Consider the following 26,153-nt stretch of genomic DNA (forward strand, 5'->3'; position numbering starts at 1 on the left):
GCGCGCGCCATGGCGGCAGGTAGCGGCGGGGCCGGCGGCCTCGGGCAGGGGGAGCCGCGGGGGGGGTCGCCGGGGCAGGGGGAACGGGGGGGCCTTGGGGCATGAGAACGGGGGATGTGACCGCGGCAGGGGGTGACGGGGGGCCTCAGGGCGGGGGGTACCGGAGGTGTCACCGGAGCGGAAGGTAACGGAGGTGTCACCAGGGCAGCAGGTAATGGGGGGGGGCATCAGGACAGGGGGGGCCGGGGGGCGTCACCGGGACGGGGGATAACCGGGGGCCTCAGAACGGGGGGGGCCGGGGGGCGTCACCGGGGCGGGGGATAACCGGGGGCCTCAGGACGGGGGGTGCCGGGGGGCGTCACCGGGGCGGGGGATAACCGGGGGCCTCAGGACGGGGGGGGCCGGGGGGCATCACCGGGGCGGGGGATAACCGGAGGCCTCAGGACGGGGGGGGCCGGGGGGCGTCACCGGGGCGGGGGATAACCGGAGGCCTCAGGACGGGGGGGGCCGGGGGGCGTCACCGGGGCGGGGGATAACCGGGGGCCTCAGGACGGGGGGGGCCGGGGGGCATCACCGGGGCGGGGGATAACTGGGGGTGTCACAGGGGCCCCCAGGAGATGGGGGGTGTCACCGGGGCAGACAGCTGGAGTGAGGGGCTCCCTGTGGAGCTGGGAGGATGACGGGGCACCGCGGGGCTGGAAGGGACTGTGGAGGTCCCGGGAGGGAAAATGGGGCGAGGGGCTCCGCCGTGGGGCTTGGGGGGGTGAGTGACACCGGGGGTTACTGGGGGAGAAACCGGGTGAGGGGCTCCGCCATGGAGCCAGAGGGAGGGGACGGCGGGGGACGCCGGTGAGAGCCAGGCGCCTGCAGGGTCCCTCGTGCTGTCTCGGCAGCGTGGCAGAACCCCTACCTGAACGTCTTCAAGCACTTTAAAGTGGAGGAATGGAAGCGGTCAACGAAAGAGGGGGATGTGACAACCTTCATGGTAACGTGCGGCTCTGCTCCTTTTACCTGGTCCGGCCTGGCTGCGTGCCCTAAAGAGAGGGAGGGCCTGGCACCCAGCGATGCTGCGTACAGGGGAGTCCCCATCTCCCTAGACTTGCAGAAGAAACCTCGGACCCTCTGGCTTTGTGCCTCCAAAAGGGAAGAGATGACCTCTTCTTCTCCTGCCTTTTGCTGCTTACAGCAGAGCTTTTGAAACTGTCCCCAGGGAGCACCTGAGAGCATCCCCGTGGACCAAGTGGGGCTGGCTTCCATTTCCCACTCCTGTACTATGTCAGGAGTAGCTAAAACATATGGCTTCCTACAGCTGCTTTTCTAGCTGAGAATCTCAGCACTTACCACAGAAACATCGTGCAATATGATGGAAAGGACTAAGATACCTATAAAAAAACCACCTGGAGCTCCTAAAATAAATGAGATCCCTAATGTAAAGCACCAAGGTTCCCCAGTGCTTAACTAGCTGATCTTGGCATACATCTGTGTGAACCAGTGCTCTGATAAGGAAACAGCTATTTGCCTTGAGTGGGGCAAACTGAAATCCCGCCTCTGTAGTTCTTTTCTCTGTTATTATGTCCGTGCTGATGCCTGCTTTTGTTTCTGAAGGACAAGACACTGAAGGGAACGGTGTATCGGATCCGAGGCTCCATTCCTGCTAGTAACTACATTCAGCTTCCAAAGACCAGCACGCAGTCGCTGGGCCTCGTTGGGCGTTACCTCTACCTGCTGTTCAGGCCTATGCCAAACAAATACTTTGTTGTGCATCTGGATGTTACTACAGAGGTATGTGACGCGGTGTTGTCTGGTTGCTAGCATAATTGGCACTGTAACCTGATTAAAGGGCTGAGGGCAGCAGTGGCTGTTTTTTAGAGGCTTGAAGCTGCAGAACTTGGACTTTAGGACATAGGACTGTTTTGTTACAAGGCAGATGTCTGCTAGGAGTCTTTCATGCTGAAGTTCCCCAATGCGCTGTAGTAGCTGCTGAAGTGGAGTTAAAGGAGGAGGTGACATCCTTCCCTGAGCTTTCCTGCCTGATTATCCAGAGAGCTCCAGGAGTTTATCTTCAACTCTCAATGTACTTCCAGGGAAAGCTGGTCTTTGTGGTCAGTGGCGATTACCCTGGGCCTGAGATGATTTCTATTCTTGTGTCATCTCTGGACTCAGGCTTCTGTCATCTTAGGGTCTCTTTACTCAGGACTACATTGGATGGGACAAGAGACTGCTATTGAGATTGTCTAGGCTTGGAGCAGTGCTAGCCAAAGGATGCTTTCCTCTCTGCAGCATTTTCTTGCGTAAGCCACCAGGGTGACTAAAACACCGTGTGTATCTTTGTCCTCAGGATAACCAGGTGGTTCGCATCTCTTTCTCCAACCTATTTAAGGAGTTCAAATCCACGGCCACATGGCTTCAGTTCCCCTTCATCTGTGGAGCATCCAAAGGGTCAGTTTATGAGAGCACAGCCAAGACTTCCAAGCAAGGTAAAGAGTACTGCATGTGGATAGTGGCATTGCTCATGCCACAGTAGAAATTGGGCTGGAACATCATGGCCAAAAGAAATTATTAGAAAATAAACTGTGTTCAAAAAGGGAGTAGATGGATTCAAGGAGGATGAGTGCATGGCTGTTGAACAATGTGGTGTGGATGCGCTCTCTTGATCCAGAAGACCCTTAACAGCTGATTGCTGGAAACTGGGTGCTATGGCTACTGGGAAGGACTGTTTATGCATCCCCTGTTCTTAAGTTCTCCCTAACTAATGGGGGATGTAATGTCAGGCCAGGTGTGAGTCTGGCTTGAGGCAGCACGGCTGGTTGTCTGTTCTTTTCAGACCTATGCGTTGCGATAATGAGCTATGAGGTGCTTTTTCCAATCTTGGATACTCTCTTCTAATTTATTATTGACTAGTCAAGTCTGGTGGAAATCTTGAGTGTTAAATACCTTTTACTTTAGTTTTAAAGGGCTTTAGGGTTTCTTCCTTTCTGCATGCTGTAGAAAGAACCTGGGGACCTCATTGATTCAGGGTCCAAGGGAAAAAGGTGAAGTGCATTAAGTGAGTAGTATTTCCTGCAGTTGCATCAGCCAGGCTAAAACTGACTAGTGCAGTCAGTTCTGTAGTTCAGGGTACTGTATCAGTCAATTGCCGGTTGACTGCAGGAAGAGATTCCATCATGGCATAACGTGGCACGTTCTGTTGCGTTTGTGTTCTGGCGTGAGCATGCAAGCCTGAAGTGCCAGCTGCCACCAAGTTAGTGACTAGAGCGTAGTAGTGTTTATTGTCGTAAAGAGACGGTTCATCTGGACCACCGAGTTGGGCGTATTTCTGACAGATGTTAAATTGTGCATTCTGAGGCCTCCGTTCGAGGGGCTGAAGATCACAGGTTTATACATGAAAATATGCATACAGTCACAAATCAGCCTGTGTATGCTAGTGTTGGTAGAAACGTGCCTCAAAGCAGAATGGTGACTTGGATGTGCATGTCAAGAGGCACCATTGGCCACGTGCCTGCTATTAACCTTATGTCTCCTATTCTGCAAGGATCACAGCCCAAGGTTTGTAGTGTCTTCTGACATGTTCCCTTAGTACTCGGTGCTGGTTTTGCAACAAGCCATTTTGATCTCCAGATCTAGTGGGAGCAGCCCCTGCCAACGTGCGCTGGACCTGTCTGATGCTTGATCTCCACTACATCCTCTCCATGTATCTCAGCCGACGTTACAGCCATCTGAAGAGCGTCAAGCTCTGCTCCAACCTACTTGTGAAAAATCTCTGCACAAGTGACTTGCTGTTTGACCCAGGTAAGGAGCTGAGAGCTTGGGGTGGCATGTAATTTCTCATGTGATGTAAACCAAGTCTGGATGTAACCTATAGGTTCTTGAAACTGCTTTTACAGACATGATTCCAGCTGGACTTTTAGCCTTTACAATTTGAGTTCTTAGCCCATAAGCATGGGAATATGTCTGTATCAAAAGCTAGACTATTTTTGCTGTAGTAATGATAGGAAGCAGAACTAGGTGCAATATTAAAAACTAGGTGCAATATTAAAAGGTTCCACCTACGCTAGTGAATAAAATCACTCCACCTCTCTGAGAGGAAAGTTTTGTTTCTTATTTTCCAGCTGGAAAAGCGAATGATTGGAGAAAAGTTAAATATCTTATCAGCATTAGATTGTTGCAGGAAAATAAAAAGGTGTAATCATAGGCTTGTACTTTTATCTGACAGAAGAGCCTGTTTTTTGGGGGTTTCTTGGTTTTGTTTTGTTTTTTTGTCACTGAAATCCAGAAATCTTCCAACATACTTTTTTTTAATCCACCTGCTCAGTGCAGCCGAGATACTTCAATCAAAGCCTTTGTTTCTGACCTTTTTTTTTTTTTTTTTTTTTTAATCTCTGGAAATCTGCTAAAACTGACTGGCCCACTTGAAAGCATCAGTGAGGAAGAATTTATAGATGCTATGTACCATGAAAGAAGTCCCCCAAACTTTGAGGGATTAAAATAAATAAAGATAAAATAAAGATAAAATCTTGAAGACTCATCATTTTCATGAAGTTGCAAATGCATCAAGGAAGGAAGACAAGAAAATCAAAACAGAGTCCTAACACAGATCACGTAAAACTATAGAAAATAATACCAAACTAATCAATCTTTGGCACGGGGAATATGATACCAAAGATTTAAGTTCTTGCTTCTTCTTTGGAAGTTGAGAGTTCCAAGAATATTCCTGTGCAAAAGTATATTCATTTGTTACAGGCGTCAGTGTACTTCAGTTGTAGTCCAACCCCAGGAGACTTGGAGAACATAGTTTTTCTGTCTTGTGTGCTACCAGGTGTGACTTTCTCCGAAGCCCGACAAGCTAACCTGGCCTGCCATGGTATGTCTCCCATGCCACGAGAAATGGCATTCCCTGTGCCAAAGGGAGAGAAATGGCATGACCGCTACGACTATATCAGGTACACTTGCTAAATGCTGCTTTTGACATCGCTAGAACTTTTAGATCTCTCTGTTCTTTCGGGCAGGTCAACATGTGGTGTAGGAAGGCAGCAGAGTTAAAGGCAGCTAAGGAGTGCCAGCTTTGTACAAAGTGGGACCCTAGTTAAACTGTTCCGTTCGCCTCAGCTCTAGTGCTAGAATGTTGTGACCACATCTGTAGTCTGTGCTTAATTGTTGATTGCTGATATTTTGGGGCAGGCAAAAGGCCTTATGAGTTTTCAGTCGCAGAGCGCTTCCTGAACCCCAGGCCTGTAAGGTGATACAGTTAACCCCAGTCCTCTCTCTCAACAGAAGGTTGTTGGAGATGGGCCCTCTTTGCTGGGACTGCTTCTGTGGCTAGCTTAGCTAAATGCAAGCCTTTTTCCTTGGTGGCTGTTCCTAGAGAACACTTCAACTTCTTGCTAGTTCTCTGTGCCTTAAAAAAGGTAGGCTTACAGTGGCTGCTGAACTGTCATCAGCCTTATGCCTCGTCAGGCAGGCAGACATAAGTGTCCCTTCCTCAACAGAAGCACAGCTTTAGTGCTGTGATCCCATCTGTGCTGAGGTTTTTGCCAGATAACTGTGTTGGCCATAAATTGCAGCTCATCGCAGTCAGCAGCATAGTAGCAGTGCTTAAAACATGCAGTGCAGACCTAACCCCTGAAAACTCATGCCATAGATCAGGCGAAGGAGATGCTTTAGTATCCTTGTGTCTGGGGGAGGAGGGAGTGAAAGGGGCAATTTCATAGGAGTCAGCCAGCTAAATCTGCTTCTGTGAAGAGGCTTTTGGGCCAGACAGTTATCAAATAGGATTTCTGGGTTCCTGTGCAGAATCCTAATTAAAAGGTGCCTTTCCTCTGATTTTGCTCAGGTTTCCATCCGATGGGTCCAAGCTGCCGTTTGACTCAATCCAAAAGAGCTGTTCCAGTGCTGCAGCAGGTAGGAAGGCTGGGGTCAGCGAGCCGAGGCTGGGCCAGGCCCTTGGTGTATGCCTGAGCAGTGTGCCACCTGCTTCCTGGGCTCTGTCTGAGGTATAGTCCAACTCCTGTGGGTTGTCCAGAGCCCTTACCCATTTAACATACAGCTCTGGAAGAGCATCTCCCAGAGGTTTAGAAACGTTTGAGAGAGGCCCTGCATTTTGCAGAAGATAGATCTTCTCACCAGGAGCTGGTTAAAGTACCTGTATTTGTTGCTTAGAAGTGCTGGGAAGTTTTAAAATGTGATCAGAGCAAAGACTTTTTTTGGCTAGTGAATTTTGATGAGTCTTTTAAGGAAGCTGCATTGTGGATTCCTCTTATAAAATCGCTACTGAGCAGGCAGCCCTTAGTGTGTCTCCTGGGGTTGGAGTCCATTCCCACCTCCTTCCCGACCTGGGGCAGCAAATCTGCAGGGTATTTTTTCTGTTTCAGAACTGTTGTAACATGTAGTTTCAGCTAGTGCCTAATCAGGGGCGTGGATGGGTTTTTCGTTGCAGTTCACTCCCACGCCTTTCTAGATTCCAAAAGCAGCTGCCTGTTTCCTGATGCAGACTGCTCTGGAGGTTTTCCAGGTGCTCTTGACCTGCAGATAAAAAAAAAACAAAAACAACCCCCCCTTGGAGAGCATTGCTTACAGCAGGCATGCCAAGTGTAGAAATGGGTCTGTGTTTTTCTGTTATCGGATAGCCTTATGTTCCTTATTTGTTCCTAGACCTTTTTAAAGGGGGAATAAGAAGTTGAATGAAGCGGCTGTTATTTACTCCATGCAGGAGTAGGTAGTTAATAGGTCAGAGGGTTACAGAGTCCAACCCTCTCCTCTTGTGATCCAGGTGGCCAAGTTTTGGAAGACCCAGTGCACCAGCTGCCCCAACCAGTGCCACTCACCAAAGCAGTCCGTGACCGATTGTCTCTCATCCAGCAGATAACCAGTCCCAAAGCTGTAAGTGTGCCTCGGAGAGAGAGTGCAGCTTCTTCCTTTCTGCCTCATGGAGTTTTTCACACCTGTCTTGCCCTTTAGTTTCTTTATTTAGGATGTACAAGCTGCTTTTTGTCATTCACAGCCTTGTCTGGGCATGGTCTGTTGACCACAGCCCCACAGTTAATGACTTTGTGGCTCAGTCTGGCATAGCACAGAAAAAAGACCGGATAAATGCCAAGTACTTTGTAATCTCTAGTCCTCTATCTTCCCCATCTCAGCTGAGGCAGCAAATAGTTTTTCCTTAAATTATTGATATGAAATAAGGACTAGAGACTAGGGAGCTTGATCAAGTGCCCTTAGGGTGTCTCTAGCATAGCAGGGCACAAAATCCAGATTAGTGGGACTGCAGGCAGCTGCCCCTAACCACTGAATTCTCCTTCCCTGTTGCTAGTGACACAGGTACTGGGGTTTGGACCCTTTCTTACCAGAAAGGTAGTAAAGGTGTAGGAGAGTGATAGGCTTTTGGAGAGAGGGACTGGGGAAATCTGTGCTGCTTATGCTGTGGAGGGGGAGAAAGCAATGAATGCAACCATTTGCTGTTCTGAATCAGGATAAGCCAAGTTAGCTGGCCAGTGGCTGCCTCCTCTCTGCTCAGTGGAGAGGCTGTTAAGAGCTGGATCTTCCCTAGGGTTCTGGTTTGTTGTCCGGAGGAGTGGAACTGTTCACAAACAATACTGGGAACACAGGGAGACTGGCTGGTTAACATACCCGGCCAAGTTAGCTACCTACAGTTAGGTGACAGGAATGCTCTCCCTCCACATTACTCTCATTTGTATCCCCGCATTTCTCACTTTCATGAATGTTTGAAGTTTTTATTAAGAGTCACTCAGGAATGATGCTGGTTTCTCCCTGTCTCTCCCTTTGCAGTGGGTGTAAGAAGATGGGAGGGAAGTCAGATCTGTGTCTGAGGCTTTGTTCTTTCTCAGATGCCACGTCGGTGTCCTCTAATTACAAAAAGCATTCCTGAGGTTCACCTAACAGCCCCAGGGCCTTTGGAAGTCATGCATGCTGGGGAGCAGGAGGTAAACAAGAAAGGGAGACTACAAGGTGCTGGCGACTCTGCTGGGCAGTCACCAGCAGTCACTGATGGTGGTGTTCACGTGTATGCTCACAAGACGAGTGAACGTATTATCCGTGCTGTCAACACTAGCTTGGAGGAGGTAGGTGAAACACTGAGCAATCACAGCAGCCTGGTCTTACGCTTTGTGCTTGGCACAGCTCTGCATTCTGTCTGTTTGGTAGTGATTCTTGTTAATGTTTCCCCCTCGTTGGTCTTCTTGTGATTTTAGTCGCGGCATGTTTTTGTCAAGAGGAGAGTGGGCCTTGCCCTGAGCTCCGGGCTTAGGGCACAAGCTATTTTGGCTCCTGCATGTGGGACTCCTTCCCAAGCCAGATCCTCAGTCAGCATGTGGCACTGGTGCAGTGGGGCCAGTTGTTTCCCGGCCGCAGATATTTCCCACGTCTTTTGCTGTGTCTCGTGGGACTGAGTGAATACACTAGCCCCCATTTGGCACCCTTATCACACCTGCATGTGTGCATGCCCTCGTAACACTCTGAGGATGCTGAGACGTGGGGGGGTGTCAGTCCTAGTTGCTGGGACTGATTTGGGGTGTAGGGAGCATAAGGCTGGCATCCAAACAGCCGAAGGCTTGCTTGGGTAAGGTAGCTTTGGGACATTTATGGCTGATGCTTGTGACGCTTTTGAGCCCAGCAGAAACAGCAGAGGGAACAAAAGCTTCGGGCTGGAATTTCTGTTAATGTCAGTCCAGTCCTGTTGCTGGAATGATTTTTTCTGACTGTCAGTTCTTCTTTCCACTAGTATCTTGTATTTCTTGAAAGAGGGACCATATGTCTTGTTCACAGATGAATGTGCTGACATAAAACCAATAATGTGTGTTTACTGATTTTTCCAGAGTGTATACACGAAGGTCACTGGACCAGATGTGCTGTCTAGCAGGAGAGCCTCTCACTGCAGGGTAAGATAACAGATCTTCCCACAGCATCAGCCTGCTCTCTAGGAATTTTCAGGGCATTAGGGAGATCTGTTTGTAACTCCCTTAGCCTAAGCAGCAGAACTTCTTAAAATAGGATGTCAGAAGATCCCAGCTCCAGTTTTCTTCCAAGTTTGACTTCTGACAGGTCAAATATTTTAAAACTATCCCCTTAATGGGAGAGAATTCAAAGCAGTGTCTGTGCTTCCCAGAGGAACTAGAAATGGGGGCAGAGTGACCCCGTAGTCCAGAGGAATGTGGCAGAGCAGTAGTGAGCAGTAGTGAGCTGGCCTTAGTCCTGCAGTAAGTACGACAATGCTGTCTTTTTTTCAGAGGCTCTTACCAGATCCAATCCTGAAGCTGAGGATGATTATTGGCTTTGGAGGCTGCAGCACCAAATGGGTCAGTAACTAAAACAGTTTGGGGAGCTTATCTGTAATCACATGACTAGGATATTGCTTTTTCAGAGGCATAAAAGGCAGTTAAGTGCCAAACTTCCTTTACTGTTTGCTGGGATATGGGCCCCATAACAGATGGGCATGAGCTTATGTTTGGGTATAGGTCTTCCACTATTCCAGTGGTGAATCAGGGGCCCTTTTAGATCTCATGTCTTCTACATTTTAACACGTCTTGTGCCTCTAGAACCTGCTTTGCTGGAGTCTAGAAAAGGGCTGTGGTTTGGGTTTTTTCCATGTGGGACTTTGCCTTCTGGGATCCCAACCTATGGTCTGTTTTAGAGTTAGAATAAAGAGGGTCTTTTTGATTCATCCAGTTCAAGGCTCTGGCAATAACATTATTTTCCATGTATCTACAGTGCATGTACTAGATGTGATTTGGATGGTAAATCCACTGAACTAACTCAGATATCAGCTGGACTCTTCATTTCCCATTGCTAGTTAGAAGCACAGTTATATGAGAGAGCAGTCCTCTCACCTGCACATTTGCAGCAGATCTCCAAGTCTCCCGTGTGTCTAAGAAAGCTCTGCAGATCCAGTCTAGGAACTGGGTCACCTCTGTGGGATCTTATCCTCCCTCTCATTCTCGCGTTTGTCCTGCAGGCACTGTGGACTCAGAACAACTCTGCGGTGGTCTACCCCTGCCACGCTGTTATAGTGACCATGCAGATTCAGACTGGAGAACAGAGGTTCTTCGTTGGACATACGGATAAGGTAAATACAACTGTCCTTACAAAGGCATACCACAGTGCTGTGCTTGCTGATACCTGAGAAGTGGATACCTCTCTGCTGCTCCTGTCCAAAGTGCTATGATAAAGCATCAATTCTGACCCTGGGGAGGCTGTAACAAGTCCAGCCCAGCCTCTCCCATCCAGAGTGGGTGTCAGGAAGAGCCTTGGCTCAGCGGCAGCAGGACTTAACCACCTGTCCCAGTTTTCCCAAATGTCGGACACCTCTAACCTCATATTTCCCACAGGTGTCAGCACTGGCATTCAATGGAAACAGCACCTTGCTGGCTTCCGCACAGACTGGGCCCTTGAGCGTGGTGCGCCTCTGGGAATTCCCGAAGGGGAACTGCCTATCAGTGTTTAAAACCCACGTCCGGTCACTCACGTCCCTGAGGTAGGTTTCAGCCCTGGAGCGATGTGTGAGGGAGGAGGAGATGAGTGCAGGGATGCATTCAGGTGGGCTAAGTGTTGCAGTATGGCAGCTTCCCTGTGCTATGAGTGCATGATAAAACAGGGCTGATTTATAGCTCTCCTTTAGCTGCATTGTGTTTATCACCGAGACCTGCTGGCAGTTATCCCAGAACAGCTGGTATGCTGCCAGCTTACTCCCTAACTTATCCCTCAGGACTTACTGTCTCCCCATATCCTCAGCTTGTCTCATTTTATTCCCCAATGAGATGCACTTGGGCTACGAGGTGCTGCATTTCACTGTGTGTCTTGTTCTTGCAGCTTTTCCTACAGTGGAGCAGTTCTTTGTGGCATTGGAAAGGATGGACATGGCAAAACGGTGAGAGCTAAAACTTCTGACTTTCTGGAATTTTTCTTACCATGCAGAACAAGTGTCACAAGATACCTGTTCTCTTAGATTACACAGTTATTCTGCAGACAAACCACTGGTACGGACTTTCCAAGACACAGTGACTTTGAAACATTCTTAGGAAAGACTTCTCACTGTAGATAAAGAGAGATCTCATTCTCATTAGTTGGTTAGAAAATATTTTCCTTCCGTCTGATATCTTTGTGTGTTTGAATGCACATTCCCCAGTTGGAAGCAAATAAATGATTTCTAAAGTAACTTGTGTGGAGACCTGCTCAGGTTGAGCTTTGGGCCTATTTTTGTCTTCTGGTTTATGGTCCCAGCTAATAGTCTAGCTGGGACTACCAAGGCAGTTGTGTGATTCTCCATGTATCCTGTGGGGATCACTGTAGACTAACATACATCGTTCCCTGGCATCTCTGCAGCAGTTCTGGCCCACCTGGTTGAGGGTGACACATGTTTGTGTGGCATTTCAAGCTGGAAGGCTTGAAAGCACTTAGTGGAAGAATGGGAATTGAAATGGGAGATTTGGGACTGGAGCCCAAAACCCTTTTGTATAGCATATAGGGCAGGCCAGGCAGATGGGAAGTTAAATCTTTCAGTTCTGAGCATTGCAGGCATTATGTGTTGAAAGGGATGCTGGGGCACTCGAACTACCACCCACTGATGTAGCTAGGGGATGACGCAGATCCTGCGTGTAGTAGTCAAAAATAAAATTGTTTTGTGGGACTCGAGGTTTTAGTTTATCAATATAGCTGTTTTCATTTAGTAATCTGTTACGGAGAACTAATAGTATGTTAGCTGTGCTATTGCTAACTGCGTACTACCTGCAGGAAAAAGCAAGCAGTCACAGAATTGCTCCAGCTTTTTTGCAGCACAAAGCAGCTGTTTTATGTTCAGGGTAGGGGTTTGAAGAACTGAAACTCGGGGGAGGGGGGGGAGGAATCAACCAGTTGAAAGCAGCGCTTGGGCTAGGAAACAGGATGTGACAGTGGGAGGTGCTGTGGGAATGTTCAGGAGCATTTCTCCTAGGGTGACACCTGTCAGCCCAGACCTGCTGAGGCTGAGCTGAGCCCGTTTTTAACACTGTCCTCAAAGGAAGAGTACTGAATCACTTGCATTTCTTCAGCGTTCTTCCTGTTTCCTTTGAGGGCGACCTCTCCAAGTCCTTGTCAGTCCCCCTAGTCAAAAGCCTGCCGAGGCCACCCCATGAGGTGGAGTGAGGCTCTGTGCACATCCCTGCATCAGAGGATCCATCACCACTGCTTTCCTGCATGGACTGACTTTTGTTGCCCCTTGGGACGGGTGTCACAAGCAAGCAAGACTGGAACTGAGCAAAGTGCTTCAAGAACCGATACAGCAAAGGAGAGGAGTATGGCTGGACACATTCTACCTCCAGCTTTTGCAGAACATCTTAGCCCTAGTATAGCTCTTATAACTGAGCAGGCACAGTTTTCACTCTTCTGTGTGCAGCTACAGCATTTTCTTTCCAAATGTGAGCCTTGTTGCCAGGCAGCTCTGGGATTTAGAACCTATAATTATTGATGACAGACAAGTATATTGCAGAAAAGGTTGGCCAAACTGTTTGGATTGTCCTGAACCTTCCACGTGAGAGATTTTTTACCCTCATTTAGTTCTGTAATCAGTACTGTGTGCACAACCCCAGAGCACAGTCTCCCATATGTGCAAATGTTCACCTGCTCTGGTGAAAAACTCTGGCTGGCAAGGTTTCCACATTTCAACAGCTCTACCATCACTGTCTTCTTTCTTCAGATGGTCATGGTGTGGAACACCGCTCAGGTGACCCGTGGCGGAGAGGTAGTTGTGCTGGCCAAAGCACACACAGATGTGGACATCCAGACTTTGAAGATTGCTTTTTTTGATGATACCAGGTAGTGTGTGAAGAAAACCTAAACTAGCAGCGCAGGATCTGGCACTGCTGTAGGGAGGCTCATGGCACTGCTGCAGTTCCGGCTTGCAGGCACAGGGCACTGCTGTTAGCGTTCCTGTTTTCTGTTCGCACTCTCAGCATACCTCAGTCTGCTGCCCCTAGAGCGCTGGCCTTTTGCCAGGGGCTGAACAAATCCTTCCCAGTTCCTCACGCAGTCTCTTGTGTGACAGGATGGTGTCATGTGGCAGGGACAACGTGAGGCTGTGGCGAGTGCGGAGCGGAGCACTGCGCTCGTGTCCTGTGAATCTGGGCGAGTACCATTCCCTGGAGTTCACCGATCTGGCCTTCGAGGAGGGGCACTCGGCGGAGCGGGAGCCGGAGGACCGCACACTGTAAGGGGTTGCTGGGGTCTACCTTCACCTTTTCCTTTTGGGGCAGCCTGCCAGGATGGAGCTCTACAGCTTTCTGTTGATGAGTGGAGGAGGCCACATGCAGCCATGGCCTTGACATCCTTCTTTCCCCTCCTTTCTGGGGGCACAGTATTTTGTTTGGATTTTCTCTGCAGAATACAAGTGCCTTATGGAGCTGGGAAAGCCTCTGCCCTCCCTCAGCATGCTTCACTTCCCCAAAGAAATCCAGATACTTTACAGAATAGCACAAGAAATGCTTCTTTCCTCTTTCTTGTCCTACTGATGTTTTGACAGTCAGGTATTTAGTGATTCTCTCCCCCTGCCTGAAGCTTGTGATTAATTTTCTGTTGGCAGTGGGAGGAGTATGGTATATCGCATCCTCTTGGATATAGACAAATGCACACTTTTTTGTGTTATTTTAATCATCAAACCAAGGCTATTGTTGCTATCACACATTGTTCCAAAAAGGCAGAACTGTCAGCTCAGATGACCTCTGCCTTCCTCCACAGGCTATGTCGTATGGCAGAGATAATTTTGTTTTTGAAGTCCACACTGAACTTTTAGCTCTTTCTTGGATTAGTGTTTCAAAGGGACAGAAGAAAAATAGGAATCTCTAACTTGTGCCCTTGGTTGTAGATTCCTAGGCTAGCTCGTGGGAAGTCACCCTTGGACCCCCGGTTAACCTTTTATGGTACTGTGAATCGGAATTGCTTGTTTATCAAGTTATTCTGCGCCTCTTGACCAAAGCATGCTGAAACACACTGTAAACCCTGGGGTTTTACAAAATGATGGCTGTACAGTTCCCCTTATCCTTCAGACATCGGAGTAGGGGTCTTTGTCCTTTCCAGCTTTGTCTGCAGCAAGAGCGGTCACATACTGGAAATGGACTACAAGAACGTCTGCATCAGGAGCGCCCGGCGGCTCCTGCCCTCGCAGCCCTCTCAGCAGCAAGCAAAGCAAGCCTGCAGTGCAGGTAGGGGTGTGAGGAGCGTCTCCTGGCAGGAAGAAGTGGGCTAGCACGGGATCACCTCAAGAATGACCAGGATCAGAAATGAATTTAAACAAATTTCTGGAAAATAAACCAGCTATTTAGCTACTGCTAAAGAGTATTTTGGCTTGATTAGATCATTGCTAGCTAACTATTTTCCTCTTAAGTACTGCAATAATCTTAGTACTGCAAAGTATCATTTTAAGACAGAATATTGGCATTTTAAATGCTGATTGCTCTTTCAGAGAAACACTGCTTTTAGAAACATGAAACAAGGTCTTAATTTGCTGACAGGAATCTTATGTAGAGATGTGAAAAGAGCTAAGCAGATCAATGAAAAGATAGATCTTGGGGATTTTTTCATTATTCAGCCTGTATGAAGTGTTTGGGAATTCTTTGATGCTGTATACTAAGTAATACAACTTTCAGCTCTTCCATTGATTTTAACAGCAGGAAGAATTCACTTTCAAGTGTGACTGCTCTGGTATTTTAAAACTTAGTGCATGTTTTGCTTTGGCAAATTGAACTAATTAATCTAGAACATGCCCCTTTGAGAGGTGTGTAATTCCAGTTTGAGTTTTCTTGTTTCTACCAGTGACCTAGGTAGCTTTGTTTTCTGGGTTTTCAGGCCCTGGGATTGCTATAAACAGTATTAGCGTCTCCTCAACCTTCTGTGCCACGGGTTCAGAAGATGGTTTTCTGCGGCTGTGGCCACTGGACTTCTCTGCTGTCATCCTAGAGGCAGGTGAGTAGATCTTGTGCTTCTGAGTTCCATATCTGTATCAGCCTGTTCCTATGAAGCAAAGACTCCACTGCAGTGTCTTCTGAAGCTATTCTCATTTATGAGTGCATTTTTATGCCTGCCTGCTATAGTCTAGTCTTAGGATGACTATCTTGGAAGTTGTCACTTCAAGGACAATTAATTCATGTTCATTCTTGTGAGTTTGAGGAGAAGGATGGGAACTCCTGGGTAAGAACAGGCAGTCCAGCTTGATTTCTATGCTCTTGTACTCAGGGCTCCTCTATCCAGTGAAAAATTAGAGAAATCAAGCAGTTCTTCCCTCTCTGAATCAAAGAGCCTAACAGCAGAGCCCAGGAACTTCTAGAAAGAGCACAGGTTAACTGTCACTAAACAGAAACCTGCAAGCATTTAATCTTGAGGTCATGTAGGATGTTCATTCCTGTGGGCAGTACTTTCCTCACTGTGAATCTGGTTCCATAGCTTTGATGCAGATGCTTCTCTTTCTTTTTCCTGGGCTGTGTGCTGACTGGTATGTCTTTCCCCAGAGCACGAGGCTCCAGTGAGTTCTGTCTGCATCAGTCCAGACAGCCTCAAAGTTTTGTGCACAACCACCACTGGGAATCTGGGCTACCTGGATATACAGTCCCGAGACTATAGCACCCTCATGCGCTCTCACACGGACTCAATTTTGGCATTTTCTGTGGAGGGAATTCGGAAGCAGATGGCAACAGTCTCTCAGGATAACACCATCCGAGTCTGGGACCTTGTGACCATGCAGCAGGTAGGTGAGGAGAGAGTTGTTAGGTATCATAGATTTATTAATAGTTTGCCTCATCTTTGTTCAGTTGAGCTATCAAAGTTTCATCGTTTAAGAGCCCTTAAACGTCCTCCCTGAAGTGTGGGGTTTAACACGGGTAAGAAATCCTTCTGAAGTGTGGAGTTCTGAGGCGTTTAGCTTTATGTGTAATTTGGCCGTAACTTCTGAAGGCATAATTAAACAAAATAGTAAAAATCAATTTTCTTTTCCTCCATCTCTTGAATGTAGCTGGTTAACACAGGACATAATACCCAAAGGATTTATCCAAATCTCCCTGAAGACCCTGGATTTCCCTGGGCTTTAGGGGCAGCCACGCAGGATTAGATTTGCATTGTGGGAACAGGCTCACAGTGGAGGTCTGAGCTTGTTTTGCTGTGTTACATATGCCTGCCAGGTACTGATTTTTCCAGCTTCGTGCCTGTGGGTATGTCTCTTCCCCGCAGCTGTATGACTTCACAGCTGCAGACGAAATGCCATGTGCTGTGGCCTTTCACCCTACCCAGCAGCTCCTTGCCTGTGGCTTTGACAGCGGGATGGTGCGAACCTTCAGCTTGGCTGCCTCCGATCTCCTAGTGGAACACAAGTAAGTGTTTGCAGTGGCAGTTGCACCCATGCATGAGGGTAATGGCTGGGTGTCCTGGCAGCAGCCACAGTGATCGTCTTGGAGGTGGGCCTGTGCTGGAAAGGTAGTTTTCTTAAGCTTGACGATCCTCATGTCCCAGTTAAGTAGTTTTCAAGCAGGGAAAGCCTGGTGTGCCAAGGCTTTGGGTGATAAGAATGTAACCTCAGAAACCTATAAGAGCTTTCTGTTTGAGGACTTACCAGCTGAGAAATGCCTAGGGGTAGGGAAGGGGCTGGGGAAAGAGACAGTTGTCCTGGAGTAGCTGAAGAGGAAGCACTTGTGAGCCTTGGCATGAGAAATGGAGGATGCTCCAAAGAGGGAGTGAGCACATCCCATCCAGGGACAGCAAGGCTGCTGTACTTGCTGCTTAGTTTTCCAAAAAGCTGGAGTATTGATTGTCCTGGGCTGCTGCAGGGGAAAACACAGTGGGGTTCTCTTCCTGCCTCCAGTTAAGTTCATTGCCTATGTGCTTAACTATGTTGCACTCTTTTCTCTCTCTCTCTCTCTTTTTTTTTTTTCCTCCTCTACCCCACCTTTCTTGTTTTCTCCCTTTTTTTAGGCAGCACCGTGCTGCTATCACTGGGCTGACCTTCTCTCCAGATGGCAATTTCATGTTCAGTTCCTGTTCACAGGGAACTCTGGCTCTTTACAACTCTGTGGTACAGAAAAGCCATGTCCTGAGAGTCCTGGGTAAGGCTTTGGGGTTGTTGTGGGTTGCCTTTTTTTCTTTTTTAAATAGCACAGACATCCTACCCCAAAGTCAAACCAGACACAACCTACTCAGGGAGAGAGATGTTCTGAAGGATCTTTTGAGCTGTGTCATTTGTGTTTATATAGTGTATAGTAGCAAATCTTAGTGACTGTTAACCCTTCCATACCACTCCTGATTCAAAAGCTTTCAAATTGCTTGGTGTTTCAATTTTGTGAATGGGCTGGAATTGCATAGACCTGCCTTTTCGGATCCGGATTCAACCATATATTGTTTAGAAGCAATACAAGCATAGAGTGTTCGTACTTATTCATGCCCAAGCCCCAACTCTTTGAGTTTTGTGTATGTGCAGTTTGATTTGTTTAAGCTGGATCGCTTCCCTAATCCTGCCTGTAGCACAGCCACACAGAGTTGTGCTGATAAACTGAGAAGGTGGAGTGCTGCAGGCAGGGGTGAGCAGCACAGGGGGCAAGGTAATTTTGAAATATTAATGTCATGTTTAATGTACGCTCTTTGAAATTAGCTGTGGCAGCACACGGAAGTTTAGAGAGAGAAAGGGAGCTGTTACGCAATGCATTATATGAAGACAAAGAGCCTGCCCCAATAAGTACAGAAAGTATGTGGAAAAGGAATATGGGCTCAGAGAGATCAGAGAACTTGTCCAAAATCATCTAACTTTGGTGTCAGTGCTGTGACTGGAACTGGATATTTTGATTCTGCTCCAACCTCAGTGTTAATCACTAGCTGTGTTCCCAGTGTCGTAACAGTGGTAGTGGGATAGATACAGAGCGATCGCTTTGATTTCTATGATTCTATGACCTTTGGATCTATCCGCCCACTAGAATGACATCAGTGTAGTGGGGTTCTGCAGTGACTTCACTCTGTGTGGGGTTCATCCACCCATGCTGTAGCTGCGAACTCGCATCCATAGCTACTTGTCGCAGCTTCCTGTAGTGTTAAAAAATAAACAGTAACATCCATTTTATTCCCGTTACTTTTTTGTGCCTTCCTTGAACATCCCACATGCTCAGACAGCCTACAAGCCGTGTATCTAGACTTTGTCTTTGAGGTGGTTCACTGCAAACTTTGGATGCTGCAGATGAAATTTCTGGCATCTTCCACAGCAGAGGTTGCTTCTTCCTCAGGCCAAAACATTAATCCAAGGCTGATTCAGAGGCAGGAAAAACTGCAGCTACCATGTCAGCAGCAGCATCACAGAGTGAGCTGGCTGTGGCGTGTTCTCTCTTCCTCTGTTCCCTCTCTTTCTGTTCCTGTGGCCCCCAGGTAATGTGGTGGTCCGGGATGCTGGGAGCGGTCCTGATGCTTTGGTGCTTAGTGAGGACAGCCGTCTCCTGGCCTTTGTGGGTCCCTCTAAGTTCATTGTGACCGTGATGGAGGCCTGCTCTCTTGATGAGGTACCCACCATGTTTCTTCATGTTCCTGTGGGAGGATGGGGAGGGGGGAACATGCTGCAGGGTGCTGCAGGATGGGAGAGAAAACTCCTATAGGCTATATTAAATGGGATAGATCAAGAGCCTTGTGCACCATCAGTGTTGGAGAAGGCCCTTTACTGCACAGCAGATGCTGGTTTGGGGTGCTTATAATGAGGTTTATTTTCCATTCTGTGAGGTGGAAACAGTAAATTCAAGGTTTCTTCTCCAACTTCATGCCCCTCTAGAAAGATAATTAGGAGAAGAGCTGCGTAGACAGTCAGTTCTGTACCCTCTTTTTGAGCTGCTCTGCTGGGTAATGGGAACATACTTGGCCTGTACCCTGCAGCCTCTCATTAGATGGCTGGCTGGAGTGTGGGAAAGGAAAGGGCTTGGGGACTCCATGGCTTGTGTTGGGGGAGCCAAGGGAGAAATCCTTGAGGCTGCCCAGTAGCTGTTTTTGAGGCTTCCACAGTATTTGCTCTAGGACATTTGTTCAGTAGCTCCTTGTTTCACAGCTGCTAAAGGTGGACATCAGCATCTTCGATTTGGACAGCACGGCCCTGGACTCTGCAGCGAGGATCTCCTTTGCTCCTGTGCCTCAAGGCCAGCTCCTGGTATCCACTTCCTCCAATAAAATCCTTGTGCTTGATGCAAAAAGTGGACGACTGGTGCGAGAGGTAGGGCACTATGAAATTCATGCACTGAGGTCTTGCCCCATCTTGCTTTGACACTTCATGTCAGTGTGGGGGGATGAATGGGAGAAGAGATCATCCTGGAGTTCACAGACTCTGAACAAAAACATGACTGACAAGCAGATAGCTATCCTAATGTGGTCATGCTCCAGGTGAGCCTGAATGTGTCCTTATTTTCCATGCTGTCACACTCTTGTCATTTTGCTGAAGCATAAGGGCACAATAAATTGCTAAAGACAATTAAAGCAAACCTGTTTTATTACACTGCAATGGACTAGGTGTGCATATGGGACTAGTTACCCTATCTCACAGGTGGGCTAGTGAAATACCCAAATGAGCCCACCAGAGCATTGGAGATGATCTGACTCTCCCATAATGAATCTGTCCAGGTCACAATGTGTTCGGTTCATCTGCAATCTTCATACGCCTTGTGATGCAGAAGGACTAGAAGAAACTACAGACCTGTGTCGGGAGTGTTGGGCATCTCTGGATCGTGTTATTTTAAACTACTTTTTCGCTAGAGGCCAAAAGAATTCCCCTTCATTCTCCTCCATTCAATGAATCTGTCTTTTCTTGGTGCTCAGGCAGTGATTAGCTTTCTGATAGTGAGCTAGCTCAGTTAATGTTGATGGTGCTGTGTCTTATCCTTAGGTGCCTCCTGTGCACAAGCTGTCCTGTTCTTCCTTGTCACTAAGCAAGGATGCCAGGTATCTGCTCACCGCTGGTGACAAGGTTATCAAAGTATGGGACTACCAGATGCGCTTTGATATCAACTTTCAGGTACTGCACACAAAGGGAGGGAGGAGGGTCGATGTTGCCTACATCTGTCAGTTAATGCATGTCTGAATCCCTGGAAGAGAAGGCAGCAAATGTGCTTTTGCATGATTTGGCCCAGTGCCCTCAATCCCAATATGTCTCCAATATGCCCAGCAGCTGAGAAATGCAGCCCTATTCCCACCTGGAACATTCTAGTAATTACATGCACTGAGCACACACTGGGATTGCCAAATCACTGCACCTAGTAAGAACCTCTGCCAAGGACCAGAGGCAGCTGCAACCTCTGTTTTGGGGACAGAGCCAAGCAGAGAAGAAAATGGTTTGCCTAGGGTTTCAGAAGAACTGAGAGCTAGGATAAGGCTTTGGGGTTTTCCAACTTCTGCTTGTTTCTCTGGATCAGTATGTTTAAGATCAAACATAGCTCTGAACACTGGCGGTGTGGTGCTGATCTCTGAGAAGATCCTCTGCTGAAGTAGTGTAGACAGAAGCTTCCTTCACTGGATATCCGGGGCAGGGAGTCTTGTAACCACAATCCTAATGGGACAGAGGTGGTGATGGAGTCTGGGAAGTTCAAGACATCCTCTCTCTCAGGTATACATTGGCCACTCAGAGCCAGTGCGACACGTGGCCTTCACCCCAGACCAAGAGCATGTTGTCAGCGTTGGAGATGCCATCTTCATCTGGGATTTCCTAGCTCTGTCTGCAGAGGGGTCACCCCCAGCTGTGTAAGTGCCCCATGCTGGGTAATGCTTTCCCCTGCTTCTCTTTACCTCCTGCGCACCATCCCCCGGCAGTATAACTCTGGTCTTGTTGCCTTTCCAGTGCGCATTCTTCCAAGGCCGATCTGCCTCCCAGAGCAGGTGAGTTTGCTTCCTCCCATGAGTTGCACTGGTCAGCATGTTAGCAGCTTTTCCACAGCTGCTCTTCATGGTACAGGGTAGTGGTTGGGGGGGTGGATTTTTGGTTCCTTCCTTTGGGGAGTCAGATAGTGGGGGCTAATTAGCTGATTAGCCTAAGGGACTGTCTCCAGTTGACTAGCACCTCTCAGTGAGAGTCTGCCAAGGAGGGGATCTTCTGAGCAAAGCAGCTCTGGGTTTTCCTGCTTGGTTTTTCAGTTCTTACTTTGTGCCTTTCCCTGCCTCCTATCTCCTGCCTCCATCTCTTCTGTTTCTTTTTTTCCCCTGCCCTCTCTGTCTGTCTGTCTCTGTTTGTCCCTCTCTTTCTTGAAGGACAGAAAATAATGCACTGAGAAGTGGCTTCTCCTGTATAGGAGGAAGCTGGAGAAATGAGTTTGAAGGCGCACCATCAGTCACCTCAAGAAGATTTCAGGGATGGAGGGAGATGCACAGAGCATTTTCTTTTCACAGAAAGGAGCTCTGAGAAGCTCAAGGATGCCACTGAGATACCTCGGCAGACAGCTCCTCTTCCATTGTTGTCCTCGCCACCATGTCTGGGCGTCAGTTCTGTCCACCAAGTGGGATGTCATGGTAAGAGGAATTGCTTGCAGGAAAGGGAGAGTTGATTTAAGGAAAACTTCCGGTCACCAGCAGCAGCCAGTTCATGAGCAGCAGCAACAGTCTCTGTCCCCCATCCCCTTCTTGTAGGCTGAGAAGTACCACTTTGCATTTCCCTCTCCTAAATTGGTCAAAGCCAGCCAGAGGCGGGAGGGGGTTCAGCATCACTTTATCCTCTTCTCTACTTGATATAGTAAGCTGCTGGCACAGCTTTTCTGAGGGTTATGGTAAATACTTTGTCGGACATACCTAGTAGGAAATGTCTGCTTTGCACTCCACCCTAGCAGATGGACTGTTATGTAGAGCAGGAAAATGACATTGCCAAAAATCAAAGGTTTGGTCACACATAAAGCAGTCCTGAAGGACACAGGCAGCTCTCTTTTCCCACCAATTTTTCTCTTCAGGTATTTTCTCCGAGTCGGATGAAGAGGAGGAAGCAAATCTCCTGGGCAGCAGCAAAACAGTGGCAAATGGAGGCAAAGACCCCTCGGTCCTTGTGGTGGAGTCAGTCAGGAGTGAGGAGCCTTTTGTTGTGAGGCCCAAAGTGAGACAGGAGAGCTCAAGGTCTCCCAGTCACTCAGGAGATGGTAAATCAAGGGGCATTCTCATCTTCTAAAGAGCTTGGCTCCTTAGGGGCACAGTGGGCACAGGCCTGCATGGCAGCACAGCTCTGTCCCTGAAAAATGAGGAAAGATCAGTATAAATATGGGTACGGATAGACCCAAAGCAGCACTTAACACACTGGTGGCTTGCTGGGCCAGACACATGCTCTAAGCTGTGAGACGAAGGGCAGCGTGTGTTCCTAGGGGATCTTCCCTTTTCCTGGGTGTAATTTGTCAAAGGAAATCAGTGTTAAGAGAAACTTATGCCAGTCCCTAAGACTGCTTGTTTTTCTGGCTCTTTCCCTGCTGCTACTTCTAGGCGTGCCAGAAGCCCCTCTTCAGCTTGTAACCACTGTCATCTTTGAAGTGGCACATTCTATTAAACCCAGCTGAAATTAAAGCTCCCAATGTCTCTATTAATAGATGCACAACCTCAAAGCTGCAGCAATTTGTGGCTCGCTGCCAGAAGCATGCAGCTGCCAGCACTCACAGCCTCAGGCAGGATTTGTTGGAAAGCTTCAGCATAAAAATATGGCTGCTGGTTGTATTAAAGACATCTTTCTAACTGTGTGGCTTATGCTTTCGCAGCAATGCCCAGAGTGCAGCCTTCAGGCTGTTTGCAGTGTGATGTGGCTGCTTTGAATAGGATGAGGCAATTAGATGGATATTTGTTCTTTGCTGCTGAAAAGTTGGTGCCTTTCCTGTGGCCAGCCATGTAATCATGTAGGAGCATATGCAACTCTGCCATTGGATTTTCACCTCTCCCATGTATTTGTGTGTACGCACACATGTACCTTGCCCCAGTGTCTAAGAGCACAGCAAGGCACAACCTAGCTGCTTCTCGCAAACCATTCCGATGAGCAGTGTTACACAGGTATTTTCTTCTTTGTGTGGCAGCATCTAGAAAGGAGACCAAAGGTCCCAAATCCCAGTGCTCCATCCGCCCAGATTCCTACCGGCATTTTACTCCTCGCTTTAAGGCATCAGTGCTCCCCCAGGTGAGAATTGTGGCACTCCTGGTCACCTCAGCAGGTGAAGAACAGGCGTTTGGGGGCTGGGGTAGATGGCTTTTTAAAATTTTTTCCATTTTGTACTTCAGTTGAAAGCAATTTGTGACATATACCCTTGGGACTAGTGTTCAATTAGAAACCCTTAACATTAGTCCCGCTTTCTCTTCTGCATGCTGCTCTTTCCAGACTAGTAAAAAGTGAGTTGTGCTCAATTCTTTTTCTGTTCAGCAAATCTGCATAAATTTTTATTCAAAAGAAATGGAAATGGCATGTGCTATAGAAAGTGAAAGACGAGTGAGCAATGAAGTGATTCATCATGCACGCATATTTGCGAGCAGATGCGTTGGCAGAGCAGGCTGGGGAAGGCAATCCATCTAGTGTAGTGGAGATAGTCAAGGCACAGCTCTTGCTCTGTTAACAAACAGCGCAATAACAAAACAGAAACTTAACCTTTTTCTAAGCTCTGCTGTTCACTGCTGTGGCAGAAAAGCTGCATTTGGTGTGCACCCTCAATTTTCTCCTCTAACCCCCCACCTCATAGCATTTTTCCCCCACTATCTTCCTATTCAAACATCTACATCACTAAGTCAGCAAAACCCGTTGAACTCTTTCCCAGCAGGATTAGCAGCTGCTCATACGTTGGGCGGTTGCTGCCAGCCTGTTTTGTGCCCCCTCTGAATGCATCTGTGCCTGGTTTTGCTGGTGTGGTTTCTCTTTTGTATGTATAAGTGTGCACTTTGGTATTCATGCGTTGATTCGTTGAACTTGTATTGAATTGTGTGAGCATTGGCATGAATTTGTGTGTATGGATATGTGTGTTTGTGCTTGCATGCGTCCTTTTTCCTGTGTGGGTCTTGTATGTACCTGAATGGGGCATCCTTCTAGAGCTTATTTTAAGCCAGTGTCTGTTTTTCTTGCAGAGTTTCTCATCTCCTCCAGCTGGCTCTGAGGTCTTGAAGCTAAAAGCAGTGATCGGCTACAATGGGAACGGCAGAGGAAATATGGTGTGGAACCCAGACACAGGTACACAGGAAGGCTTTGGAGAGGTGGGAGGGGTGTGAGCCCTAGCTGTCTGTACACATACACTGAGCCAACTTACAATCTTCTAGCTGTTAGGTTAAGGTCTTTGCTTTAATACAGTGATTCTTTGTGTCGAGAGAAGCCAGTAATCCTTTTTATTTGCTATTGGCAACCATTAGTTGATACAGGCATATTTGAGAATGCTGTTGGCAGAGCAGTCTCGGGCTTCAGTTGCTGAGTGGCTAGAGCAGGGGGGAAGGCTGTTACAAAGGCCATCTCACCTCTTTTTTTCAGAGCTGGAGTGATGCCCAACAGCTTTGCTTTGCTCAAGTTAGGGGAAGAGAGATTTGTCCTAACTCCCCTCTCAACCTGATAGGAAGCATGCTGCATTGGCTGTGTAGAAGAGTCAGCTTTTATGTATCCCTGAAAAAAAAAGAATTTGACTGGATTGTGATGTAAGTTGTAGTGGGTGCTGTATGTGAAGCCTTTACACGGAGAAACCCCCATCTCCTCATGTTACGCTATCTAATAGGCTTCTTCGCCTACACCTGTGGTTGCATCATTGTGGTTGAAGACCTACACTCAGGATCACAGAATCACTGGCTTGGCCATGCTGAGGAGGTCTCTACACTAGCCGTCAGCCACGATGCCCAGGTAAGAGTGACTTCCGCTTCCCTGGGGCTGTGTTTTATATGTATTACTTTGGGCTGAAGGAACATTACTGACGGAAGTCCCATTCATCTGTTGTTCCTTCTGCCTGCTGCATGGATGTGTGGGATTATTGGAATAAAATAAACATCTTCTGAGCCTAGTTATTTGTTGTGTTTGCTCAGTGTGGCAGTGAAGCTTGCTCCCTTCCTCTGGGTGATTCCACCATTCCCTCCCCGCATTAAGTGATGGTGGTTCTTGTAGAATTTTTCCTTTGGTAACTGTCTGACTTTAATTTGGGACTAACAGTTATGAAGATTAACCAGCTAATGAACCATCCTCTAATTACTTGCTAAGGTCTCAGTGACAACATATTGTTCTGCTAGGTTCTTGCCTCTGCTTCGGGACGGAGGAATGGAGACACACATTGTCAGATCTGCATCTGGAGCATCCAGGATGGGGTTTGCACAAGACGTCTCTTCCATCATGAGACGCAAGTGCAAGCCATGGCATACTCTCGGGATGACAGATTCCTCATTACGTTAGGTCAGTATATCAGTAGCTGCAAGGTATAAGTGTGTAAGTATGCCCTAGAATAGCCTGTTTGTGGAAGGAACATGCTGTAAGTGTGTAATACCTGCAAGACGTGTGCCAAGGTCGTGTGGGTATGAAGTTGGTCCAGCAACTGTTGCTTGGTAGCCTTGGCACTGGGCATTATTTTCACAGTGAAATTGCCAGGAAGCCTAATAAACTGGGGAATGGGTAATGCAGCATATTAAACTGCAAGTCATCTCAAGTCCTTCTGTGAGTGAGCACGTGCAGATGTGTTCTTTTCAAGTGAGTGTGCTTCCAGGGTGCTCTGGCAGCACTGCGAGGGGGAAACATGTGCCCCGTGCATCTCAGCTGCAAGTGTGAAGGCTGGGGTCACACCAGCTCACATTCACTTCTTTCTCATTGCCCCAGTAAGCTTGTTTCGGAGTAATAGCGCTCCTCTCCTGGCTCGCTAGCGCTTGTTAAGCCTGTGTAAATAGTTTGCAGTTACTATGTATAGTATCCAAAGGGAAAAGCCTTCTTCTGGACTTCTTATTGATGCTTAGCTGGAATTGCACAGAAGTAGCCAGGCTTCAAACTGTGAGCCGCCTGCCAAGCAGCGATGCCAGCACAAGATGGACTCTCAAGCTGTCTGTTTTATTTAGGCAGGGGACATTTAAAGGACAAATATGCAATTAGTAAGTTCTTATTTTGCATGAGAGAGGACCTGTGGAGCAGGTGACACATTCTCTCTGGGCTGGTGAGTCTGCCCTTGAAAAAAAGCAAGCTTTGCTCTAGAGAAAGAGAAGAGGGTTCTGCAGCTTTGTGCTTTCGACATAGC

General features: G+C 47.8%; 1 protein-coding gene across 2 annotated transcripts in view; it reads left to right on the forward strand.

Moving 5' to 3' along the window:
* Positions 1 to 26,153, forward strand: part of WDR90 (WD repeat domain 90) — a 36,798-nt gene continuing 10,645 nt past the window's right edge. Inside the window, exons 1-32 of one of the 2 annotated variants that reach the window (XM_067305944.1) lie at positions 1 to 19; positions 894 to 985; positions 1,606 to 1,782; positions 2,339 to 2,477; positions 3,619 to 3,789; positions 4,817 to 4,940; positions 5,831 to 5,898; positions 6,767 to 6,876; positions 7,842 to 8,075; positions 8,829 to 8,891; positions 9,240 to 9,308; positions 9,965 to 10,075; positions 10,338 to 10,483; positions 10,819 to 10,876; positions 12,680 to 12,798; positions 13,028 to 13,189; positions 14,056 to 14,180; positions 14,824 to 14,940; positions 15,483 to 15,718; positions 16,165 to 16,337; positions 16,936 to 17,066; positions 18,370 to 18,500; positions 19,034 to 19,195; positions 19,862 to 19,990; positions 20,579 to 20,712; positions 20,810 to 20,847; positions 21,355 to 21,474; positions 21,906 to 22,088; positions 23,001 to 23,101; positions 24,034 to 24,136; positions 24,666 to 24,787; positions 25,168 to 25,327. In XM_067305944.1, coding sequence (XP_067162045.1) covers positions 10 to 19; positions 894 to 985; positions 1,606 to 1,782; positions 2,339 to 2,477; positions 3,619 to 3,789; positions 4,817 to 4,940; positions 5,831 to 5,898; positions 6,767 to 6,876; positions 7,842 to 8,075; positions 8,829 to 8,891; positions 9,240 to 9,308; positions 9,965 to 10,075; positions 10,338 to 10,483; positions 10,819 to 10,876; positions 12,680 to 12,798; positions 13,028 to 13,189; positions 14,056 to 14,180; positions 14,824 to 14,940; positions 15,483 to 15,718; positions 16,165 to 16,337; positions 16,936 to 17,066; positions 18,370 to 18,500; positions 19,034 to 19,195; positions 19,862 to 19,990; positions 20,579 to 20,712; positions 20,810 to 20,847; positions 21,355 to 21,474; positions 21,906 to 22,088; positions 23,001 to 23,101; positions 24,034 to 24,136; positions 24,666 to 24,787; positions 25,168 to 25,327 — 4,018 coding nt within the window. In that variant the 5' untranslated portion in view covers positions 1 to 9. The remainder of the gene's footprint in view (positions 20 to 893; positions 986 to 1,605; positions 1,783 to 2,338; positions 2,478 to 3,618; positions 3,790 to 4,816; positions 4,941 to 5,830; positions 5,899 to 6,766; positions 6,877 to 7,841; positions 8,076 to 8,828; positions 8,892 to 9,239; positions 9,309 to 9,964; positions 10,076 to 10,337; positions 10,484 to 10,818; positions 10,877 to 12,679; positions 12,799 to 13,027; positions 13,190 to 14,055; positions 14,181 to 14,823; positions 14,941 to 15,482; positions 15,719 to 16,164; positions 16,338 to 16,935; positions 17,067 to 18,369; positions 18,501 to 19,033; positions 19,196 to 19,861; positions 19,991 to 20,578; positions 20,713 to 20,809; positions 20,848 to 21,354; positions 21,475 to 21,905; positions 22,089 to 23,000; positions 23,102 to 24,033; positions 24,137 to 24,665; positions 24,788 to 25,167; positions 25,328 to 26,153) is intronic. The other variant, XM_067305945.1, reaches the window with a different exon arrangement.

Source organism: Apteryx mantelli, chromosome 16 (assembly GCF_036417845.1).
Source record: "Apteryx mantelli isolate bAptMan1 chromosome 16, bAptMan1.hap1, whole genome shotgun sequence".
Classification (NCBI taxonomy): Eukaryota; Metazoa; Chordata; class Aves; order Apterygiformes; family Apterygidae; genus Apteryx; species Apteryx mantelli.